This window comes from Epinephelus fuscoguttatus, linkage group LG4, assembly GCF_011397635.1.
Source record: "Epinephelus fuscoguttatus linkage group LG4, E.fuscoguttatus.final_Chr_v1".
In the NCBI taxonomy this organism is placed as follows: Eukaryota; Metazoa; Chordata; class Actinopteri; order Perciformes; family Serranidae; genus Epinephelus; species Epinephelus fuscoguttatus.
This window is the reverse complement of record NC_064755.1, coordinates 29,695,450-29,717,705: the sequence shown is the minus strand read 5'-3', so window position 1 is coordinate 29,717,705 and position 22,256 is coordinate 29,695,450. Positions and strand designations below refer to the sequence as shown.

Below are 22,256 nucleotides of genomic sequence, written 5' to 3'. Positions count from 1 at the left end.
TCCAGTATGGGACCGCGGGGACAAGTGTGCATCTCTGAGACAGATTATCCAAGCATTTGTCACAATTCTACAACACTATGTCAACATAGTGTGGTCCAGTGGTCACAGAGCAAACACTTTCAGCCAGTTCAAAAATTTATGTGATGTCCCATCTGTGTGTGAAGATGTGCTCTGAGCTGCAGCGCTCTGGTGGCTGGCCTCTGCTCTTTATAACCTGCAAACACAATCCTCTCCTCTCTCTCTTCTCTCCTCAATCATAACTCAGCTCACTGAAAACATAATCAGCAATGATTAATAACATCGGAGCTTTAATATCCCCCGAATCAATGTGCAAATCAATATGCAAAGATTGTCTGCGCGTGTGTGCGGTGCAAAACTAATTATTTAAAGAGAAATAATTCCGCCCATTTCTGACAGTAATAAATTTGACCTCACAGATTGCATCCATAAATACACACAATGTCGACAGCACCATAAATGTTTCTGTTTAACTCAGCCAGCTGTTTGTGTGTTTTTGTGTGTGTGTTTCGGCTGTAACGTTACATCAAATTTGTGTGTGCGTGTGTGTGTGTGTGTGTGTGTGTGTGTGTGTGTGCCATGGTACAAACAAATCTAGTTATCATTGCTGTCGGATGAAAAACTAAGAAAAACAAGCTTGTTTTTGAATTGAGCACCACACACTTATTTGTTTACCCTGTGGGGTCTGCAAAGGTTTTCTTGTACATTTTCTCATCGTGTACAGAGAAATCAAACTCCAAGTTCAAACTGAATAATCATCAAAGCTTTATGATTTAAAAGGTTCCACATGACAACAACATATTGTGTCATTATGTGTGAGAGCATGCAGCGTGTGGGCCTGGTTTGTCAGATTTACGGGGTGTCGAGCAAAGCAGCCTTTTACATTGCTAAGGAGCTGCTGGTGTGTAATAACAGACTGAGATGTAATCACCCACTAATAGCACTGCTGTTCTCCAATCACCTCTCGGCTACAACCTCTCTGTGTAATGACCAGGATTTACTCTTAAGCAAACACATACACACTCACACAGGGACGCACACATAAACACACATAACTGTCTTGGGTTATTGCGATGTTGTTTGCCTGGACAAAATCTCCTCAGCACCCTATCTTTACTGCCGACATACAGAAAAGCAGAAATTGCTTCTGTGCTGTTCTTACGCAGCACTCAGGCAAGCATGCAATGACATACCCATACATCCTTCTCTCTTTTTAACCCCCTCTGACACAAAAGAGTGCCATTTCCAGAACAATTTCCTTGCTGTTATGTGCCAAGCATTTACTACTGCAACCAAGGCTGTCGAGACAACAGTTTTGGCACTAATTGTCCAATTTTGTGGCAGAAGAAGAGAAGGAGAAGCGCTGCGAATCTTTCTCATCACATTGCGACGGTGCAATTTGAGAATCCCTGCAGATGTGCATAATACAAGCTTAGCTCTCGTGGCAATGGAAACACTATCTGGAAAGCTGCAAAGACAAACAGAAAGAGAGTGTGGTGTTGGAGTTGTGCAGCAGACTGAGCAGGGGAGATAGCAGACGGAGAAAGTAGACGGGCTGTGGCTGGCGTGGACAGATGGACAGAAACAATGAATCACTCATTCAAAGGGAGACGGTGCTGTCACTCATCATTGAGTAAAGGAAAAAGGTGGGCAGTGCACCAACAACAACTTCAGTATTGGACAGTGTGGTTTTTCATTTACAGTGATGACAAACTCCTGTAATACAACCCTAATTAATTTACCACAAGCTACTGTAACATGAATAGGAAAATGAACTACAACTGGATCAAGTGAAAACAAACACAGCATTCAATGTCTGAAGCAAAAATTGAGCATAACATTGTGAGAAAATTTGGAAAATAAAGAAACTAGCACCAGACAGAGACGGGGAGGTAGAGAGAGGGAGGAACTGAGGATATGGCCAAAGAGAAGCAGAGAGCAGTTAGGGTAGGGTGAAGATGAAAAGGCAGACTGATGCACTCCAGGACACAGCAGCGCTGGGACTCGACACTGCTCACAGAATTTCTATTCCCACTTGAAAAATACACTCAGGCGTAAAAATGCAAATAACGAAACTAGTCCCTTTCATGTCCGGGTGTGGAGAGAGGGAGAAAAAAAATCACTATTATTCAACGAGATCCAAATCCCAAACGTTCCAGTAAAGCAACAAGCTATAGTGAACCTGGATAGAAAAAAAAAAAGAAAGCTCTAACATTCCTGGTTCTTTCCAGGCAGATGAGCGGAGGAATAAAAGACAGGCTCTTTCGTCATTTTGAAATGAGAATATATAACAAAGCCCTTCCTGTGTCCTCATGTGCTGGGGTCAAACCAACTTTAAAAATTGCTCATTAATTCAGTCATTTGACCTCTGAGTTCTGTTTTTTTTTCTACATCTCTGATACCTAACAGATGTGACAGATTTTATCTTTGGTTTATGTGCTTGGTTTGCTTTGTTGATATCTGTATTTTGTTCATCTCCTCTTTTCTTGATCCCCATGAATTCTCTTCAGATTCTCAGCACTTGATGCAGTTGTGTCCAGTGCAAGTTGCTTATGATCAGTAATTAGTTACAGTTACTAGTTACTTCTCTCAAAAGAAATTGAATTTAGGGATGCACAATATATATCAAGTCCATAAGTTAGAGGAGGAAGACAACACAATTGTGCAAGGGGTCTGATCCCCAACTGCCTGACTCCCCACCAGATCGGCAAACTTCCTGCTGCCGTTAAACCAGAGCCACTGTCTCGCCGAATGGTCAGTTCAATGTCTGCCTGGTTAACATTAGCACCAGCTTACACAGCAGCAGCAGCAGCAGCAGCAGCTAACATCCAACACCAAGCCTTTGAACTGTCCCAACAGTCTCACACAACAAAAGGCTTGACTCTGAGGTAACGCTAGCTGTGTGATGCTGCAGTTAACCCTGTCAGTGTGCGTACTGTCTTCAGCACAGAGCTCACACACCTGCAGCAGTAGTCTTGTGCCTCCACAGGGAGGTTGAGGGACTTAACTTTCTGTTTGAATTACTTGTGTATAACATGTTGATATGTCTGTCTTGATACATTATGTCAAAGCATTTAATTTCAATTCTTAGGGCAAAATGCTCTAATCAAAATCAAAGTATGTTTGAGAGTTTTTTGATATACCTTAATAGAAGTAAAGAGATAGATATTTAAACAGTCAGAACTGTTTTTTGTTGTTAAAAATAGTGATGTAAGGTAGATTTTTATAGATCAGAGTTCTGGATTATTAAATCATCCATATTTTCTTACTACATTTTAGCCTTTCTTATCCTCAGGCATGCACAAACTACAGGTTATACATTTATAAACTTCTAAAATACAAAAAATGTGGGGCATTGGTGGCTTAGTGGATAGAGCAGGCACCCCATGTACAAGGCTGTTGCCGCAGCAGCCCGGGTTTGACTCCAGCCTGTGGCCCCTTGCTGCATGTCATTCCCTCTCTCTCCCTTTCACACTTGACTTTCCTATCAATTAAAGGCAAAACTGCCCAAAATATATCTTTAAAAAATAAAAAAAATTAAAAAAAATGTGAAATAACTGGTTATTTTACTGGTATCGTCCATGAGAAGCAGGTTTATTATTAGTTACTGGTATCAGCTGAAAAAAAAATCCATATTGTGCACCCCTAACTGAATTATTTCACAGATTATGGCATTTAAAGAGTTATTAGTTACCAGGAAAAGTACTTTTGCATTACCTTTATTTTAGTGTTGCTGTGGAACAGTGGGATAACTGTCAAATTTGATCTTTGATTGTACTCATTATCACTATGAAGAAAGGAAAGTAATACAACAGTAAAACATAACTGATATGTTCTGATTTGCCTATTTTTTGTAGCCTCAACAGGCCTTTGAGTCAAGCAACACAAGACAATTTTTAATGCTCCTGGTAGAGTAAAATGAAATAACATCAGACATTTGACAGTAATATCTTATCACGACAGGCCTGACGAAATGAGTGATAGAGTTATTTACAAAAACATATCCGTAAAACTTAACAGTAACTCAAATCCTGCACACAGACCAAAACTCACCACCACAGGCCTAATAATGTTCATATAGTTCCAGGACAGCTCGCTCATATTTCCTGAACTGTGGGCCACTGTGTACAGTGACAGTCTAATGGTGGTTATTGATTGAATAATTCACGCCAAGAGTGTTGCGCTGCTGTAAGGTCGATGATTAGTGATGCACTAGTGTTACCAGTCCACCAGCTGTTCCCGCAGCTTACTGAACAACATTATATTATTAATAACTAACAGAAACACAGTGAGCAATAGTACACCTTTCACATTCTCTTCACCTCTCTGTGTCTTTCTAGCCCCTTCTACAAAAAGATCATGCTATAGAAGCACTTCAAAGTCCCTCCTTTATGCTGCCTTTGCATTTTCACACAGGACCAAACAACAGCGACATCGTGTGTGATTTTAGACAGCATACTGGCATTGTGGAAGCAAAAGAGGCATGATGGGCGTGACATGTAACACAACAATGTAAGCCTCTAGTGTGACATATAACATACACATCATCAGCACTTTCTAAACAATAACAATGGCATTGACATGGCAATAACAATTTTTTACCATCCCTGTTATATGGCAGCTGACCTTGTCCTCTGCTTAGAGAGTAAGTAGCTCCTGGATCTTATGGTTTTCCCAATTAGCAGAAATGTTCTGCAGCTGTTCTTTTTTGAGTTAGCTGCTAACTGCTATCAGTTACTTTTTAAATCTCCCAAGGTGGGCTGCACGCATGACATGTTGTCAAAACGTCACACCAGTGCTGTCCATGATCCCTTTTATGCAGAAGTCATTTCGGGGCTGTTACTTCCCATGATGCCAGCTTTAGGACAAGAAAACTCTGTCTACTCATTCAGCGACTGTACTTTTTATACAGAACGGCGAGGCGACATAACGCCATCAAATTCCCACCTTGAAGAGGCAGTGTAAAAGGGGCTTCTCTCTCAAACACACACAAGATGAAGGGACTGCACGCAGCTCAACTGATCTGCGCATCACTACAGATAATGATAAATCATAACAGTGAGTGTGTCAGTGTGTCTTCATCAGAATCAAAGAGAGCACAGACAAACAGGCACACTCATATACAGTCAACCTACAACAGGTGAGCAGTTCACATTGGATGACTGTGAGCTGAGAAGCACCTGATTTGGCCGCATGCTGTTGGATGATGCAGGAGAAACCTGTTTAAAAAAACAGGCGGCGTTTGTCTGCTATGATCAAGACAAAAGTCGATTTTAATTTAAGTAACTGTAATTACGTTATTTATTTGAAAAAGTTATTAGTTACATGTCTAGTTACCACCAAAAGTAGTTGAATAACAGTAACATGTCACTTGTGGTGTCTAACAAAACAAACAGTTGTTGGGTGACTGATAGGAGGAACTTACTTATACATTTTGGCGTTTACTTTCCACAAAATAAAAGAATCATTTAAAAACGTTTAGCTTTTAGTGGGCACATTTTCCGCTTCATTGACTGTGACTGTTTGTTACTCACATTTGGACTCGTTAGCAAACAATCAGCCGCATGCAGAACTCACCTAATGAGCTGACAATGACAGAAGTTGTAGCTGCAGTACAAATGCCACCGGTGATGTGTTCATGCTGCATGTTAGATAAGTATCAGCAGAGGCCACTTCTAATTCAATAAGCAGCCACGGGGGGATCGTGGAGGACTGTTACAACCACACATCCACAATCAAATGCACACATGCAAATACACGCACGCACGCTCGTATGCACATACGCATACACATGCAGTTCTTTCACATGCAGATTGGGCACTTATGAGCTGTCGACAGTGATTAATGGCAAGGGAAGATGACCTGCTAACTCCCACGGTGTGACTGGGCAGAGCATGTTTCATAAATATAAACCCACACACACACACACACACACACACACACACACACACACACACGCAAATGCCTATACATGCACCCTCGGGCATGCCCACACACAAACTCACTCATATACACAGACACACAGGAAATGGGTGTGTCAGGATTTTAAGGGTCATATGGTGGTTGTAGTGCTGTCACCCCGACATCAATCTCCGCTGGTAATTGTAGTGAATTTTTAAGCGCCTCATAAAAAGGAAGTGGGAAGTTGTCGCCTCTTATGCATTCATATTCAGTCCGCCCATGTCTCCAGTGACAAAGGCTTCTCCACATTTTTCCCCTCCGTCTGGCTTTTCTTCTTTTAAATATGTAAACACTTCAATTCACATCTGTCTGTGTCCTCTTTAACATCTCTCTGTTTGGACACAGCCTTTTTTTATCTGTCGTTATATCTCACTTTGCAAAGCTAATGAGCTTTTCCACAGCCAAGCTCAAAACAAGTCAAATAGATGGAGTGAGAATTCTCCCCGATGGAGCAGATGGGCAATCGGTGGCTCAGCCTGGCAGGGACTTCACACTGTAGGACCAGCAGGAGCCGGTCTAACTGGCATTAGAACTGATAGTTAGGTTTTGTGGCAGTGTTGTGAGGATTCAAGAGGCACCATTCAAATTGATGTGCACATTTACGAGTATCATTCAGAGTTTATACACACCATTTGACATCTGGTCAGTACCAAATAGCTACTAGATTCTGCACTCATTCCACAACTGTCCTTCAGCAACGTCTGGCTTGGGGAGCAACAGAGAACTATTCGTTTGACTTATCTGTCTGTGTGTGTCTGTGATTTGACTGTATCCACTCCTAAATGGTTTCTGGGATGCTTTCGAGATGGTGAAACAGGTTTTTCCTGCTAGATTTCTGATTGACAGACAGGCAGTGAGAAAACGCACTTCAGTCCAAAAGGTGAAACCAATCTATGTGCTTGTTGCTTCCTTACAACTAACAGTTAATCTTACAAGCTGCTCCAACCTTTTCTACACTGGAGCAATTGTTATTAATGAATTCATGCTTAATGCATTCATCTTTAATGCTAAAGTGCATACCGCAACACCATAAGCACACATGCGCTTCCATGACCCTGTACGCCCGCACACACACATACATAAGCAACCACAAACAGAATATTAAAATGCATGCGTATGAATAGCAATTGGCCTGGAGCGTTAATGAAATGAAATGAATCTTTATGAAGTAGTGTAATGTGCTGTAAGGAGATTAGGTTATTTGATTTTGTCTTAGGAATTTATATTTGTCTCCACTCACTATATTCTTTTTGATTAAACACAGAAAAGTGGGTCTCATTTCAAGAGCACAGATTAATGTTTATGATGCACATCTTTTGTCCTCCAGGCCTGGTGTGTGTATGTGTGTGTATATGTGTGTGTGTGTGTGTGTGTGTGTGTGTGTGTGTCTGTGCACGCTCAGACAGACAGATAATAGACAGTATATGCAGTGATCATTCTCCCACTTGCTCAGACTTAGAAATTCAATGTATACCACCCCAGATAATTTGGAGAGCAGGCCCATTAAAGACTCATATTTCATGTGGTAATTCTTAAAACCTGTCATAAACCTATTGGACCATTAACATGTGTTATTAAAAGCCTGTGAATGTATGGGAATCTGTCAAAAGCCAGAATAATGCCTCTGTCAACATGTTTCAAGAGAAGGCCACACAATGGCGACATAAATGATACATCACAACAGTACTGACAGCCTGAGTAGGGACCCCATACGCTTTGTGCTCTTGAATGATCCCATGCTATGTGTGTGCGTTTGTGTGCGTCCGTTATGTTTGCATTCAACGCCTTTTCTCAACACCAACCTCAGCTGGTCAGCTGGGCCACTGCAGGGTCTCATGGCGCATGACAACCTGACTCTGATCTGCTATTGGCTGCAACGCGCATCCATCTCAGCATCTGCCAATCACACTGCCATGGAGACAGGTTGGCAGCGTTGTGGTGATGGCGGGGGTCCGGCACAGCGTTGCCAGGAGGAAGCTGTGTGTTAATACGGGTGGTGAAAGATGCCAGTGGCCAGGGGGAAAGGGGGTAAGAGACTCTGTGGGAAAATTTGAGGGGGAGACGTTTGCCATATGAATGAAAGTGAGTTTAACTGGCAGTAACGGACACCTGGAGGTCTGCTGAGCTGTATATGTGTGTAGGTGAGCATGCACCAGAGTGTTTATGAGAGGCTTACTGTGCATGTGTATATGTTTACATTATTATGTTTTTCCATGTGCGCATAGTTCGTTCAATTGAATGCTCTGTGAAAGAAACCACTTGTGTACAGATAAAACGTACGTATTCATGCCCTGGCCCTAAGCACCACACCAATTTTTGCCCATATGCATACATTCACCGAACAATTGCGCTTTCATTTAGGCTTCCATTGTATCTCACAGCATCCATCATCCATCATCCATAAAGTCCTGAAGGCAAGGCCACACACACAAACACACACACCCACACCCACACAACACACAAACACACAAAGCTAAGGCTTATTGTAGGAGCTGCCAGTATGGCTCTGAAAGAAAAAAAGTACTGTACACAACAACATATGGTCACGCATGAAGAATTATCTAATACAAATACTCTATTAATTTAATAATTGCTTATTCCTCTGTAATGTGTCCTATACAGTACGTGTTGCCTCTATCAAAACCAACAACTGAATAATAACAAAAAGTATGAAGAAAATAAGCATTTAGCTCGTTGCTTGAGGCTGCTTCCTTTCAATGATCAAGAGCTACAAGCCATACAAGCATGAATGATAAATGGCACACAGGAACACTAGTGGAGCATAATATACCCCCCTGAACTAATGTGTCATAATTGAAATGAATGTTGTTCTAAATCATACAAGTGCTGAGTGTTTTTGGAGCCCCACCCTGTATGATAGATGAGACTTCTACATCTCTGCACAGCCCTGCAATCCATCTCAACGGCACGCTGACATACTCACAAACACACATAGTATACCCAAATACATGTTTCCATTCATATGCATGCACAAAATACACTGTAATAGTAAAAGGAGAATTCAGTTTGTTACAAACTGGGTGTTATTTTCATTGTTTTGGCCTTTAACTCCATCAGTAATGGTAACATTTTACTGCAAGTAATTGGTGAGAAAACCACACTGCATTGCTTGACTAACCAGAGGGTTTATTTAAAATCTGTTTGAACATCAGACTGTTCAAGTTTCTTGGTGCGGAGGACTTATTTTTAGTGATATTGCCACTTTCAGTTAGAAAATAGTTTGAATTGACTTGGATAAGATTTTCCTGATCACGTTTGAATCTCTTCTGGGTCTGGCCCAAGCTACATAGCAGAAATGTTAACCTCATATGAGCCAGGTCGCAGCCTTAAATCCTTGGTTGGGGACCTTCTAGCCATCCCAAAGTCGAGGCTTAAATCTAAAGGTGATCGTGCCTTTGTCGACAGGGCCCCTCAGCTTTGGAACGAACTTCCTGAGAGGGATAAGACTCACAGAATCAGTGACTTCCTTTAAATCACTTCCTGAGACCCATCTTTATAGACCTGCTTTTATGAGATATTGTCTTTTCATTTCTTTTTATTTAATCTTTTTATGAATTTTATGATTTTTTTTTGTATTTACTTATATTGTCAATTTGCATCCTGCATTTTTTTGTATTCTTGTTTTTATTTCATCTGAACTTAAACCTTAATTTTGTCTCGCTTATGTTTGGCTTTCTGTTGCGAAACTGTCTTCTAAGTATCCTGTGTCTGTTTTTACTTTATCTGTCAAAGCACTTTGTGAACTGTAAATTTCTTATTCTTATTATTACTGATAAGAACAATGGCCAAACTATGAAATTGAGACCCAAGTTATATAACAGCAGAATTCCCATTTATGTTTTTGATAGATTCAAGCTGAGAAACAGGAGCCTGTTCAAAACTGGGTTCAGTCCCAGACTCAAGATGTGTGTATGTGTTATGTAAACCATCAGGGTGAAATGCTGCTAAAAGGCCTAATTGGAGTGACATAGCCGAGTCTGCTGAGTGCTAGTGGTGTGAGGCCTGTGGAGCACCACCCAGCCAGCTATGTGCCCCAGGAGAAGCTTACCATACTGGGTGGCAAAGTCACCGAACTCCCTTTCCCCCCACCCCTCCAGTCCTTGAGGACCCATTTCTTCTTCCACCCCTCCGTCCATCCATACGTCCATCCCTCAGCGAAGCCCATGAGCGGCTGGCTTCTGTGGGTGTGTGTCATTGTAGCTTGGCAGGCACACACCACAGCTTTAACGGCAGGCGCCAGGGCTAATTTGATTTTTAATTCAACACGACTCCTCGGCTAATAGTTTGAGCTGGGGATTAATTAATCTGATTTGACTTGTGCTAATTTCTTGCACCCACGTCCCTGCTCCCCACCCGTCAATGCAGCAAATAAACAAACTGGTGGTCTCGCAGGCTCTGTCCTGACACACATGTTGAGTATGAGAGATAGAGACCTGGGGCGACAGGTGAGGAGCCAGTGGAAAGCTTAGGGAGAGCGAGGCATGGTGCCCGTGCTGCAATTGCATGTGTGTGTATATACAGTATGTGTGTGTGCACCTAGATGTGTATATGGAGGAGGCTGGAGCTGAGCCTGGTCTGACAGTGGAGTGCTGGGAGGCAGTGAACTAATCACGGCAACAGCCTGGCTCTCGTAAGGAGGGCGAAACACAGAGAAGGTCACCAACTATTTTCACTGCCAAAATATGGGTCAGATTGGATCTGGGTGAGTTGTTCACAGATAACTTGTATATAATGTAAAAAAAAATGGGCCAGGCAGTTGAGCATTCCTGTTCTTCCTCCGAGGTTTTTAGAGGGTGCAGGGCCAGATCCAGGCACAGCCCTACAGGGAGAAACCAGTAGAACCACGAAGCTTCCTCATCTCACAGAGTCAGAGAGAGCACTTCCACTTTTTCTAATACGCTCTGCAAGGGAACTTTAAAAATGAATAGACCTCAGAGTGCAGCCCGGATGGCATGCACTTTGTGGAGAACGCTTTGTAAAATCACTTTCTCGCAGTTTGCACACCAAACCCACAGATGCCCACACACTTGCAAGGTGCATATGGAGGTATAGAGTATAAGGTGTTTTATATCACAACACAACAAAGATAAATTTCAAAGTCAGCTTGCCTCTTTGTTGAAATGATGCAAACCCACTAGTGTTCACAGAAATGTGTCAAACTGAGCAGTCTTTGAGTCAAAGCTCTCTCTGTCTTTATTCTATCTTTATTTCTCTCTCCTCTCTCTCATTCTCTCTGGCATGTAACCAACCTCTCTGCATGGCAGAAAATAACATTGCTCTGCTCAAGAGAGACCACACATGGGAGAAACAGCCTACGCCTGCTGCTCTCTCCTGCAGGATAAAAAATAAAATAAAATAAAATAAAATAAAAAACTGGCCAACATCTCACACACCACTTTGAAATCTCTATCACAGTCAGTCCAGCTCTTGCCTTCCCCTATTTCTGCTCTCTCGGTCACCCTGGACCTTTTTTTTTAACCATACATTTGGATGCAGAAAATACAACGAAGAAAGGGAAAAGCACTCAAATGCTCAGCATGTGCACACAAATACATGTGTGCTCTCACAAAAAACAAATATAAACACACACATATATGCACACCTTCACTCACAGATGCACATATGCATGAGCACAGACACACATACTGAACACCACATACAAATGTAAGCACACCTAGCGAAGCCGTGGGAGTTCAAAGAAGGGACTATGTTTTCCAGGAGAGCTAGTGTACACTAAGTGAACCAGTAAATTCCCAGCAGCAGTGCTCCAGCAGGTCTACTGTATCATCACACCTGAGACACAAGACCTATGCTATTGGGACTTATGGCAAACACTAATGCATTAGTCTGGAGTCTGCTGTGGGTCTAACTTGAATTAATAATGGATTATGTTGTATTCTGTTTAAATCCTTTGAAGGTTGCTTTTTGCTTCTGTGGAGGCTTTACACATGGAAAGAAGCTACATGACTTGTGATGCATAATCACCCAAGCATTCCTCTGTACTCTGAGAGCACCCAAATGTTTAGCCACCTGTTAGCAGCTTCCAGGCATTGTGAGATTGGTGGAGGAGGACGTGCCAGGCAATGCGAGGGACAGAACAGAGGCTCAGTCTGGGCGCGAGGGTTGGGAAAGTCCTGTGCCAGCAAAGCGTGGAGATTTACAGCGAGCCGACCCGACCGATCTCGAGTCTGATCTAACACTGTGCCGCAGAGAACACAAATCACCTCCCATACATAACCCTGCCCCTGACAACTCATTTCATCTTCTGCACTAATTAATTCATCATTGGGAGGGATCTGCCTTTGGGTGCCACAGCCCTGAGCAGAGAAGGAGTAATGGCTCAGATAAGTCATCATCATCATTATCAACATTATCATCACCACCACCACCACCACCTTGCCTCTGTTCAGCCCATAGTTCAGAAGCAACAGTTTGAGACTGTGCGATGTCCTTGACAGAGTTGCAACAAGGGAACTTTGGCAGTGTCCAAGGTTATTACAAGGTTGGATGTCAGAGCAAATGTGTCACAGATGTGCATCGTAAGTGTGAGAATCAGCACGAGTGTGTGTATGGCAATGGAATTTGAATGTGTTGTGGTATGAGTGGATAAATCAGCGAGTGTGTGAGCTCTTATGGAAGCAAGCAAGTGTATATGTGTGTGTGTATGTGTGTATCTGTGTGCGTGCATGAAGGAGTCTAAGCGGCGCAGTCAGGGAGCTGTCAGCAGAGAGCCAGGGAGCAGGTTGATCACAGGGCTGCAGTGCGTTTGAAGTCTCCTAGGGACTGACAGCTTCTCTCCCCATGGGAACCCCTTCCCTCGCCCCTTCTCTCCTCCCTGCACCACCGTTTCTCTATATCATTCCTCTTTATCCTCCATCTCTCCCTACACAGTATCTCCATCTCAGTTTTTCTCCTCATCCCACTGATGGAAGAGGTATGCGGAAACACACTTGTGCTCTCCTGGGACTGTTAGTGCTTCCAAAACAAGGCTTTGTTCAGTAGGAATCACACCTGTGAGGGTGTCTCTGTAAATACTGACATGATGAGCTGCCATCTCTCATAGTATGACATTCTGGCTGACATTCAATCTGGCTTGGTGGTGGGAGGGCACAGACAGCCGACCTTCAGCCTTGAGATGGATGAGTGTGTGGATATCGGGATTTGAATGCATAATGAGAAGGAAAGACCATCATGATTGTGTATTTCCATATGTTTCTATTTTTGCATGATTCCTGTTAAATGTGTGTATGGTATGATTACACTTTTGGCTGCACACCCTCTCTGGCCCCGCCTCCACAGGTCAAGGTGCAGCAGGATTTCATCTCTAATCAGGCTGTGTGTTAGCATGAGCCCATCCGTCATGGGGACAGAGTGTCGGCTGGATGTCCCTGTCACTAAGCTGTCCATTTTGTCAGACCGCCAGATCCATCATATTGAGATGGGGACTGATCCTTGCTAGTGGAAGCCAACCGCCCCGCAAATACATACAAATATGCAAATTAACGACAAAATAAACATCACCCTGCAAACGAGCCATCCATCAATGACCAGTTTCTCAGCAGCTCAGCATTGGCACAGCAACACCAATCAGCCACTCCGTCAGAGGGAGTGATGGAACGCCATCCTCTCATCTTCTCTCCCTCCTTCCCCCTCCTTATATCATTCACATACTGTCTCCTTTTCATTGGTTCCTCTTTGCCATTTTTCATGCATACTTTCTCCAATTTTCTCCTCTCAATCTCCACTCACACTCATTCCCTTAATCTCAAACACTCTGTCAATTCCATGTTGGCATTTTCGCCTATCCATTTCCCTCTCCTGTCTATTTTCAAAGCTCTCCCCTCCCTTTAAGTGCCTTTTCTTCATCATCGTAATTATAAAATATCTAGAGACATTTAGAATGAATACTTGTTCTGTCTTTGTATTTGAAGGGATAATGATGTGATGGGAAACATTATGCCATTAGGGGAGCAATACAAATCAGACCACATGTGACATTTCTTTCCATACAGGCTCTGGCCTGTGAGGTCCATGCTTCACCTCATCAATGCAGTGCGACACACACGACAGCAAACTGTTCTGATGTAAACCCAGACCAAATAAATCTTCATTATGCCAGTATACAAAAGTTATTGTTTTCATCATAAAAACTCTGTAAATGCCAGTTTGAAGGCTGTGTGAGTTCCTTTCAGAAAGCCAAGAGGCTGGAATGGAAAGAAAGAGCTCTTAATGGAATAAAAGTCAGAGGAGGGAAAAACACGAAGCAGAAGTTGGAATTCTCCTGCAGCTGAGTCAGTCCAGACTCATGTTGCTTTTCTGGCAGTGTGTGTAGACATCCCCTCCGTGCATGTTGTACACATACATACACATTGAGTCTAAAAGTTGTCAAACTATACTACAGAGTATAATGAAATGAATCACCTTACACACTGCATGTTTATTAACTGTATATTTATGACTGAATGAATACCACCATGACATGTTGAGTCTTTCCTGCCAGGCCCTCACACCTTGAAACAGAATAATTGTGGTGGCTGTTAGGGTTGGACAACCCAATTAATCAAACTTATATCAAAATCGCAATAAAAACATGTGCAATATCCAAAGTACAGGAAGCGCAATATTTGGTAACGGTGAATATGTGCCAAAATACCTCTCTGAATTAAGTAGAGTGCTGTAGAAATGTCCCAGCCTACAAATGATATTCTGTGACTTAAGAAATCTTTGTTTGGCACAGATCCTTGCAAAAAAAATAATATCATGATCATTTTAAATGAAAATGAGAATAATGATGCAATTTCCTCCAGTGCCATGAATCATATCACAATTGCACTATCAGTCAAAATAATCACAATTGGATATTTTTACCAAATCGTTCAGCCCTAGTGACTGTGCCTCAGCCAGACTGGTTTATCGGGCCCCTTATGGGCACGTTTATAAAAACCACAGTCAATTTACACTCCTGTGTTTTGCCTCTCTCAAGAGGGCCTGGCTCCCAAACAAAACATTGTTTTTAGCTCCAGTTTGTCTGATTCTGCACTAGCCATAGCAAAGCAATTACAGCATCATAAAGGTTTGTGGTTAGCCACCCGGCGGCTAGTGGGGGATCCCCTGCCTTTAGGCAGCAGAGGAATGAGCTTTGGGCAACGGTGCCGCAGCTCAGCCCAGAAGCTGAAAGTATTGCGTTCCTCAGACAACCCTGATTGCCACCCCAATTGCTCCATCACACTTTAGCTAATTCGACAATGAGTGGGTGTTCTGACAACGCAGTAAAAAGTCAGTCCCTCAAAGCTTCACATTTTTATTACTAATGTAGTGTGAAGTGCTTTGTTATTTAGAGGGAGTGGAAGCCAATAAAATGCTCACTTCTCTGTCTCCATGTCGTGGTGTCTGTTTGTGTGTGAAGGTATCTACATTAGTGTGTAAGACAGACTGAAAACAGAAAAACACAAAAGCCAAAGAAAGAGGAGGACCAGTGATAGAGCATGTGTATTTGCATTCAGTGTGGTCATGCATCGTCTTTATGAGTTTTCTGTAAAAAGCAGTGAAGGGTGACACGGAAGGCCCAAGGGGAATTCTCTCTTTGGAGGCCGGCGTGCAGCCGTCCTGTCTGCTCGCTGCAACAGCTCTGACCACACCAACCACAAGACATCCCTACACAGAGTGTACAAACACTAACTTCTCTGTCTCCAGAGCGTCTTGTCTTTATCTGTTTATTCCGTCTTCACTTCTCTCTGTCTCAAATCATTCATGCTCACTACATTTCTGTCTCGTCTTTCTCTGCTCTTTCTCTCCACTGACATCAACCCAGCAGAAATAAAAGATCTACTAACTAAAAAGTCTTCCCTCCCCTCTTGCTTAGCATTATCTTGTGATTTCAAATCTCAAAAACATTCAGCAATCTTGTTTTACCACTGATCCTCTCCCTGTGTGTGCGCGATCCTGCGGTGGTGGTGCACTGAGGTCTCATTTTTCCTGTGCTGGAGTTCATGTTAGTTCCCGCACTGATACATCTGTCAGCCACATGTTACCCCAGCCAGCCGCCACTCTAGCAGCTGTATGCAGCTGGAGTCTGTGTATGTGTTTTTGAGTGAGAGCTGACGGGTGTTTCTTTATCGAGTTCTATTTGTGTGCATGTACGTATCTGTGTCCCCTGCATGCCTCTATTGAGCCACACCCTGTCTTAGACCCTCCGAACTAAACATTAGGCTCGTAAAACTCCCTTGTGGAGTTGCGTGATCCTCTTGTCCTCACAGATCCTTTTATATTTGTCACAACAACAATGGACATCAAGCGGTGTCTCATTCCATTATTGTTCCACTGAATTATCTTCAAAGAAATTTACTCAAACACTGGCTCTTTTATGCGAAGCGATGTCACTGGGTTTCCATGAGCTCATTGATGAAGCTCTCTCTCTCTAAGGGAGCATCCCTCTTCAGCCCTCCCAAGGCGGGAGCGTTCTCTCCCCAGATGTGACACCCTGCAAGGCTACAAAGGGTGTGTAGGAAATGGAGGGAGTCTCATTAAAAATCCCATCTACATTATAATTGTGCAGACAAATGATGTAAAGGAGAAGTAAAACTGTAATTTAGACAGCAGCCCCACCATGGGCACTAAGAAGAGGACTATCGTGGCACTGATGAATCATCCTTGTGTTTCCCCTTTATGACAACATTGATTCTGTGTAGCTCCACAGAGGCCGCAGTGGGAGAGGACGCAGGAGTATCAGAGCAGAGAGACACAGTGCAGAGAGCTCCTCAGCTGGGGACAGACCGAGTGACTGGAGCTGTGAAACCTGGATGGCATCACTGCTGAGCAGATTACACATACTGTAACGGAAGGCTTTGCAGACTTATTTAAACACACACACCATGCAGAAAGTCACAGTTCCACAAGCTGCTGCCTATCAGTCTGTGCAGCCCCTCTCTTAAAACTTTTCAAATTAATGAGAGTGAAGCAAAGGTGACGCAATCCTCGCTTGGATGCCTCCCCAGTAAACAGGGCTGCCAAGAGTGAAGAGCTGCCCTGGCCGGGGTGAAGTCAGCATCTGAAGAACAGTGGAGTTAGTCAGGATAAGTGAGCCTGCTGGGCAGCAGTTCTGGGCCAGTAGCCCTGTTCTCTGAGGAGTTCTTTATGGCTGATCCATCACCCCAAGAGAGCCCCCACCCCTGCACACAGGGGCTCCATCCGCACACACTTCATCTGAGTCTTAAAATCCTCATTGTACTGTACTTGTCACAACAGTTTAAGGACTAAATTTAACTTTAGATATTACACACAGCTACACACACAGATGATGCAAATAAAATACTGATTAATTTAAGAATTTTCAACTTTCAACTGGATTTTCAACTTGTAATTTGTTTTCCAAAACCATTATCCATGGATAATTTCATATTTTTGTAATGATACAGTATAAAATCAAATGCAACTGGACCACTGCACCTTCTCTGCAGCTCAACATCTGACCAGCTGACCTGACATTCATTAATATTCTCTTCTTTGTTATTTGAAGTTTGGTTTTGTCTCTCTGAGGCCTCACATACTTTTCCTACTTTGTTCTCCAGTGTCCTTTCTGCATCTCATATTCAGCATTCTGTTTTTCTTCTCTCGAGCATCAATAAAAAAACGGCCGAACCCATGGTCACATCATCCCCACTCCTCATCCATCACGGCCTGTCACAACAGGAGCAGGGAAGTGGTCTTATGCTCATTCTGGGAACGGATGTGGATCACTGAGCTGGGTCGAGCTCACTGTGATACTCTAAAGCTCCAGTATTAAGATACTATTGAGGGTGGCTGAGAGTTTGTTTGTGCTAGAACGTGAAGCTAAGTTGAACATTTAACGAGGAGCTTGTATTGGCACGAAGACCATGGGTGAGGAAGCCATTCTAAACAGCCCACAGTGGTATCGTATGAAGACTCACCAAAGCCGAAGGCCGCTGGAGCAGGGATGGGAGCCGACTGGACCGGTGTGGAGGTGTAGAGGCCAGTCACAAGCAGACCATCGAAGGATACACTGGTAGAGATGGTCACTGAAGAGACAGAAAAAAGTTAATTATTGGTGATACACTCAATCTGAATTTCACTTAATTTCCACTTCCAGTTGGTTACGTCAAATACAGTGTTGGGAAGGTTACTTTTGAAAAGTAACAGATTACAGATTAGTCAATATTTCAATTAGCAACAGTTATTTGATTATAATCACATTTATTTTGTAATTTATGTAACTAGTTATATTCACTGGTTGCTCCCCAACACTGGTCACAAAGCAGGAAGGTAAAACATAAATTGTTTCACAAATGTAAATTATGAAACATAATACATTATTGTCACGTTTTAGTGACCCTTTATTGATAACTCAAGAAAGGACTGGAAGATAAACTATAATATACCACTGTTAAGGTGTCAACGATCGCAAGTACTAAGTTACGTTCACACTTGGTTTGCAAGCTACACAGATAATTAGTCAGTGTGATAAACATGCATGTGGACAGGAAGTCTGAAAGTGCATACACACTACAGCTCCCTAACATCCCGCTGCTAATGAGTACAGAGCTCAGGTGTTAGCAAATGGAAATGTAAAGTGACCATTGACTGGGAGGCCGGTGAGACCAAACGCCCTGCAGGAGGAGAGAAGAGCGCACAGATGTGTGAGCAGGTGTTAAAGCAAATGCAACAATGTCACACACACACACACACACACACACACACACACACACACACACACACACACACACACACACACACACACACACACACAGGAGGCTGCTAAATGGAGGCTCGAGTCACTTTCAAAGTAGTTGAGCGAAAAACAAGACGATCACCTCACCGTCTGTCTCACGGCCAGCGGCTCGAGAATGTAATCTAACTCATCCTGAACAAATCACAGTGCTTTAATCAAAGCCTGTCCCTATTGACAACCATATTAGAAGAGACTGATGAGCTAATTGGCTGTAACCCTGATAGCCTTGCTAAGCCTCTATTCATCACAGGTCACTGCAAACAGCAGCAAAGCAGAAAACTGCCAGAGGTCTATTATCCAGCTGTATGGATCTACAGCTTAGTGTATCCAGCAGCAAGTTAACTATTGATCTACCCAGTAAACAAAGGCCCTGACTGACGGGACCACAGAGCCAGCTACATCACTGGAGGAAAAGAGCTCAGCCACTGGAGTGCTTCCAGCCAGACAGATCAGTGCACAGGGGAACAGTCTGCGGCTCAAAGGAGAACACACTCCCACAAAAATACACATTTACACTTTGAGGAAAACAATCCTTTGCATTGGGGAGAGATGAAGGTATTGTTATATCCTGACCCTGGAATCCCCCCTGCTTTTGGGGGGAAAGTGAATGGGAAAAGGAGGAGTCACCCGCGGCATTGCTGTGTTTTTTGTAAGAATAGCAACATGTCGGTTTGGTCTCGGGGCGTTCATTCTTTTGGGCTTGGTGTGTTTTAATGTGGGAATCTGGGCAGAGCAGACTCCTGTGTGGCCCAGTCTCCCTGCCTGCCTGTCTGGGTGACTCCATTAACACGTCCTTACACAAGGCGCCCAGTGTTTGTGTGTGTGTGTGTGTGTGTGTGTCTGAATATGTGTGCTCTGCATGTTTCTGTGTATACTGGATGTGCTACACCCTGTCTTGAGAGCCCAGTTCAGCCCATCTCTCCTCCATATCAAAGCCTCAATAATTCATCCCACGACTCTTGTTATTATATCCAGACATGTCCTCCTCTCTTCTCCTGTTGCAGTTTTTACACAGGAATCCAGCTATAGCACTAATGTTGTATTTAACACACTCTCTGCTCCACTACTGTATACAACAGTAAATGGTGTACTTGTTAATACTGCTTTATCTAAATCTTAAAAAAAGCCCACTTACGTGAAAAGATTCAGGCCTATGATTAAGACTTGCTTCAATAAAACTATGTAGTCTATGTTTTTTTGTTTCAATCATCTACTAAAAACTTGCAAACTTCCAAAACACAAAATTAAACACAATAATAGGATAAACATGCATCAACTACAGTATATGCTCTTTGCTCAACAGCTTCATCTCAAAGGGAAACTTTGTTGATTTTCAACCAGCTCTGTGTCATCTCAATGTGTGCAGATGAACGGTGTTTGGCCTTCACCCAGTGCCGCTAGTGTCCAAAGCTCCCCACTCATTTGCCGCTGGGTGAGGCAATCAGTTATCGATGGAATGAATGGTGCAAAACGCATCATCTGGTGAACTTTTGAGGGGCTCTAGAAGCACGGGGGGAATACAGACACCGTTCATCTGCATACACTGAGATGACACAGAGCTGGTCGAAATTCGGCAGTTTCCGTTTAACTGAATGCAAAACAGAAGTTTCTTTGTCAGACTAAATAACAGCATTGTATGTTTATGAAAACAGCAGATGTGTTGTAGCTCTTGTATGTTACTATGTCGTGCAGTGGTTCCCGACTGGTGGGTTGCGGTCCAAAAGTGAGCCACAAGTCTTTCTGAATGGACTGTAAAGTGCATCTTATTTGGAAGGACGGTCAATTTCCAGCATTGAGCATTTACTCTGAAGTGCTGTATGAATTAATAACGAATAGCTACCTAACAGAGACAGCAAACTAGCTCGACAACATGGTCAAACGCAAGTATAATGCTGATGTCGGTGAAGATTCTCAGTCATCCAGGTCATGGTAACCGTAGATGTCATATTGCAGGCAACTGGACTTGCTTTCGTTTCTTGAAGACGTTTTGCCCCTCATCCAAGAAGCTTCTTCAGTTTTAAATGATATGAAATATAATGCTGAATGTATTAAACTGTCTGGGTCTTGAACTAATGACTAAGGAGAAATCTGTACCCCCTAGCTGGACCAGTTAGGAACCACTGATGTAGAGGATATGTTGCAACGTTACATTTTAACAACCCTGTGGTTAACGTGTGGTAATGTTAATCACAAAAACCACTTCATTATGGTTTGGCAAAGATTAAATTTTGGCTTAAATTGCCTGCACAAACTGGAGGCACTGCGATGCATCATTAAAAACACGCAGGTGGCACAAATGCTGCTGCAAATACCACAGTGTGCTTCTAATGAATGACCAGCTTGGTAACCGTCTGGCCTAGGTGTCGCACCATCCACCCCCTTCACCCCCTTCACCTCCTGGTGACATATTCAGCTCATATACATGTAATCAGATCTACGTCTCTTTGGAAACATTGATATGATACATATGAAATGTACAAATGTAACATATCACTATATATATTAACCAGTCAAAAGAGAGACCTGTTTGCAGTTGTTTTGGTGAATATAAAATGGTCTACAATTGAAATAACAATCATTTTAAGAAGAATACAAAGTCTCAATTATTTGTAAATATTTCCCTTTTGCATGAATGGCTCTAATAACACTCTGAGAGCAACAAGTAATTTCCCAGAATTCCTTTTTCTTGGCAGCGGTGAGCACTGCCAAATTCTATCAGCATGTACAGCGTGTACAAGAAGCTGTATTGTGAAAAAGACAGATATTTTGCTTGGCAACAGAAACATTATCATATTCAATCCATGTTGCTCAGCGCACCTCTAACACTGCAATACCAACAGAATGCAGGGAAAAGGCCTTCCCATTCAAACAAGCAATTATCATGTTCATGCTGAGCATACGTGTGCTCCTCTTCTATGCTATTTTTGCTTCCCAGAATACATTACCTATTCAACAAATCCATTCCAGAGTGTGGTGAGACAGGTTATCAGTGTTTACATGATGTTGTATTGATCCAAGGCCATGGCATGATGCTGTATTTAATGGAGTAATGGACTGGGTTTAATGCACTAAGTTGGACCAGGCTTCACCAGCCTCTGTACACACAATATGCTCATTTCTGCATTTCTACTGACCTGCATCACCAAGGTTACACACACCCCATTACTCTCCACATACACTTGCATATGAGCTACACACAGACAGACAAAAGATTTTTTCCACCTTGAACATGCTATTTCTCTCTTTATCCACCGCTTACACCCTTCTCCCAGCCTCTCTCCCTCAGCCTCACTCCTGTTTGAGGAATCATGGTAAAAAAAAATGCTCTCTCCTGCACTTTCACCATCTACTCCCTTCATGCATTTTCTGCTCCCTTGCAGCAGTGTGCCTGCACTCTGTTTGATGTGGAAGGTGGGGGGAAGAGGAGTGGAGGGGAGGCAAAGCTAGGGGCACAAGGTTACAATCGAAAAACAAGAACAGGGGTGAGGAGGGATGGAGAGATAGGTAGTAG

General features: G+C 43.0%; 1 protein-coding gene across 6 annotated transcripts in view; it reads right to left on the bottom strand.

The window, feature by feature from the left end:
• The window catches only part of reln (reelin), a 226,172-nt gene that overhangs the window by 78,288 nt on the left and 125,628 nt on the right, over nt 1-22,256 (bottom strand). For 5 of the 6 annotated variants that reach the window (XM_049573801.1, XM_049573800.1, XM_049573802.1 and 2 more), the window contains one exon: nt 17,928-18,035. The exons of the other annotated variant lie outside the window; for it this stretch is intronic. Coding sequence is in view for 2 of the 5 variants with exons in the window: in XM_049573798.1 (XP_049429755.1) it covers nt 17,928-18,035 (108 nt within the window). In the remaining 3 variants the exon portion in view is untranslated. The remainder of the gene's footprint in view (nt 1-17,927; nt 18,036-22,256) is intronic. 6 annotated transcript variants of the gene reach the window in all.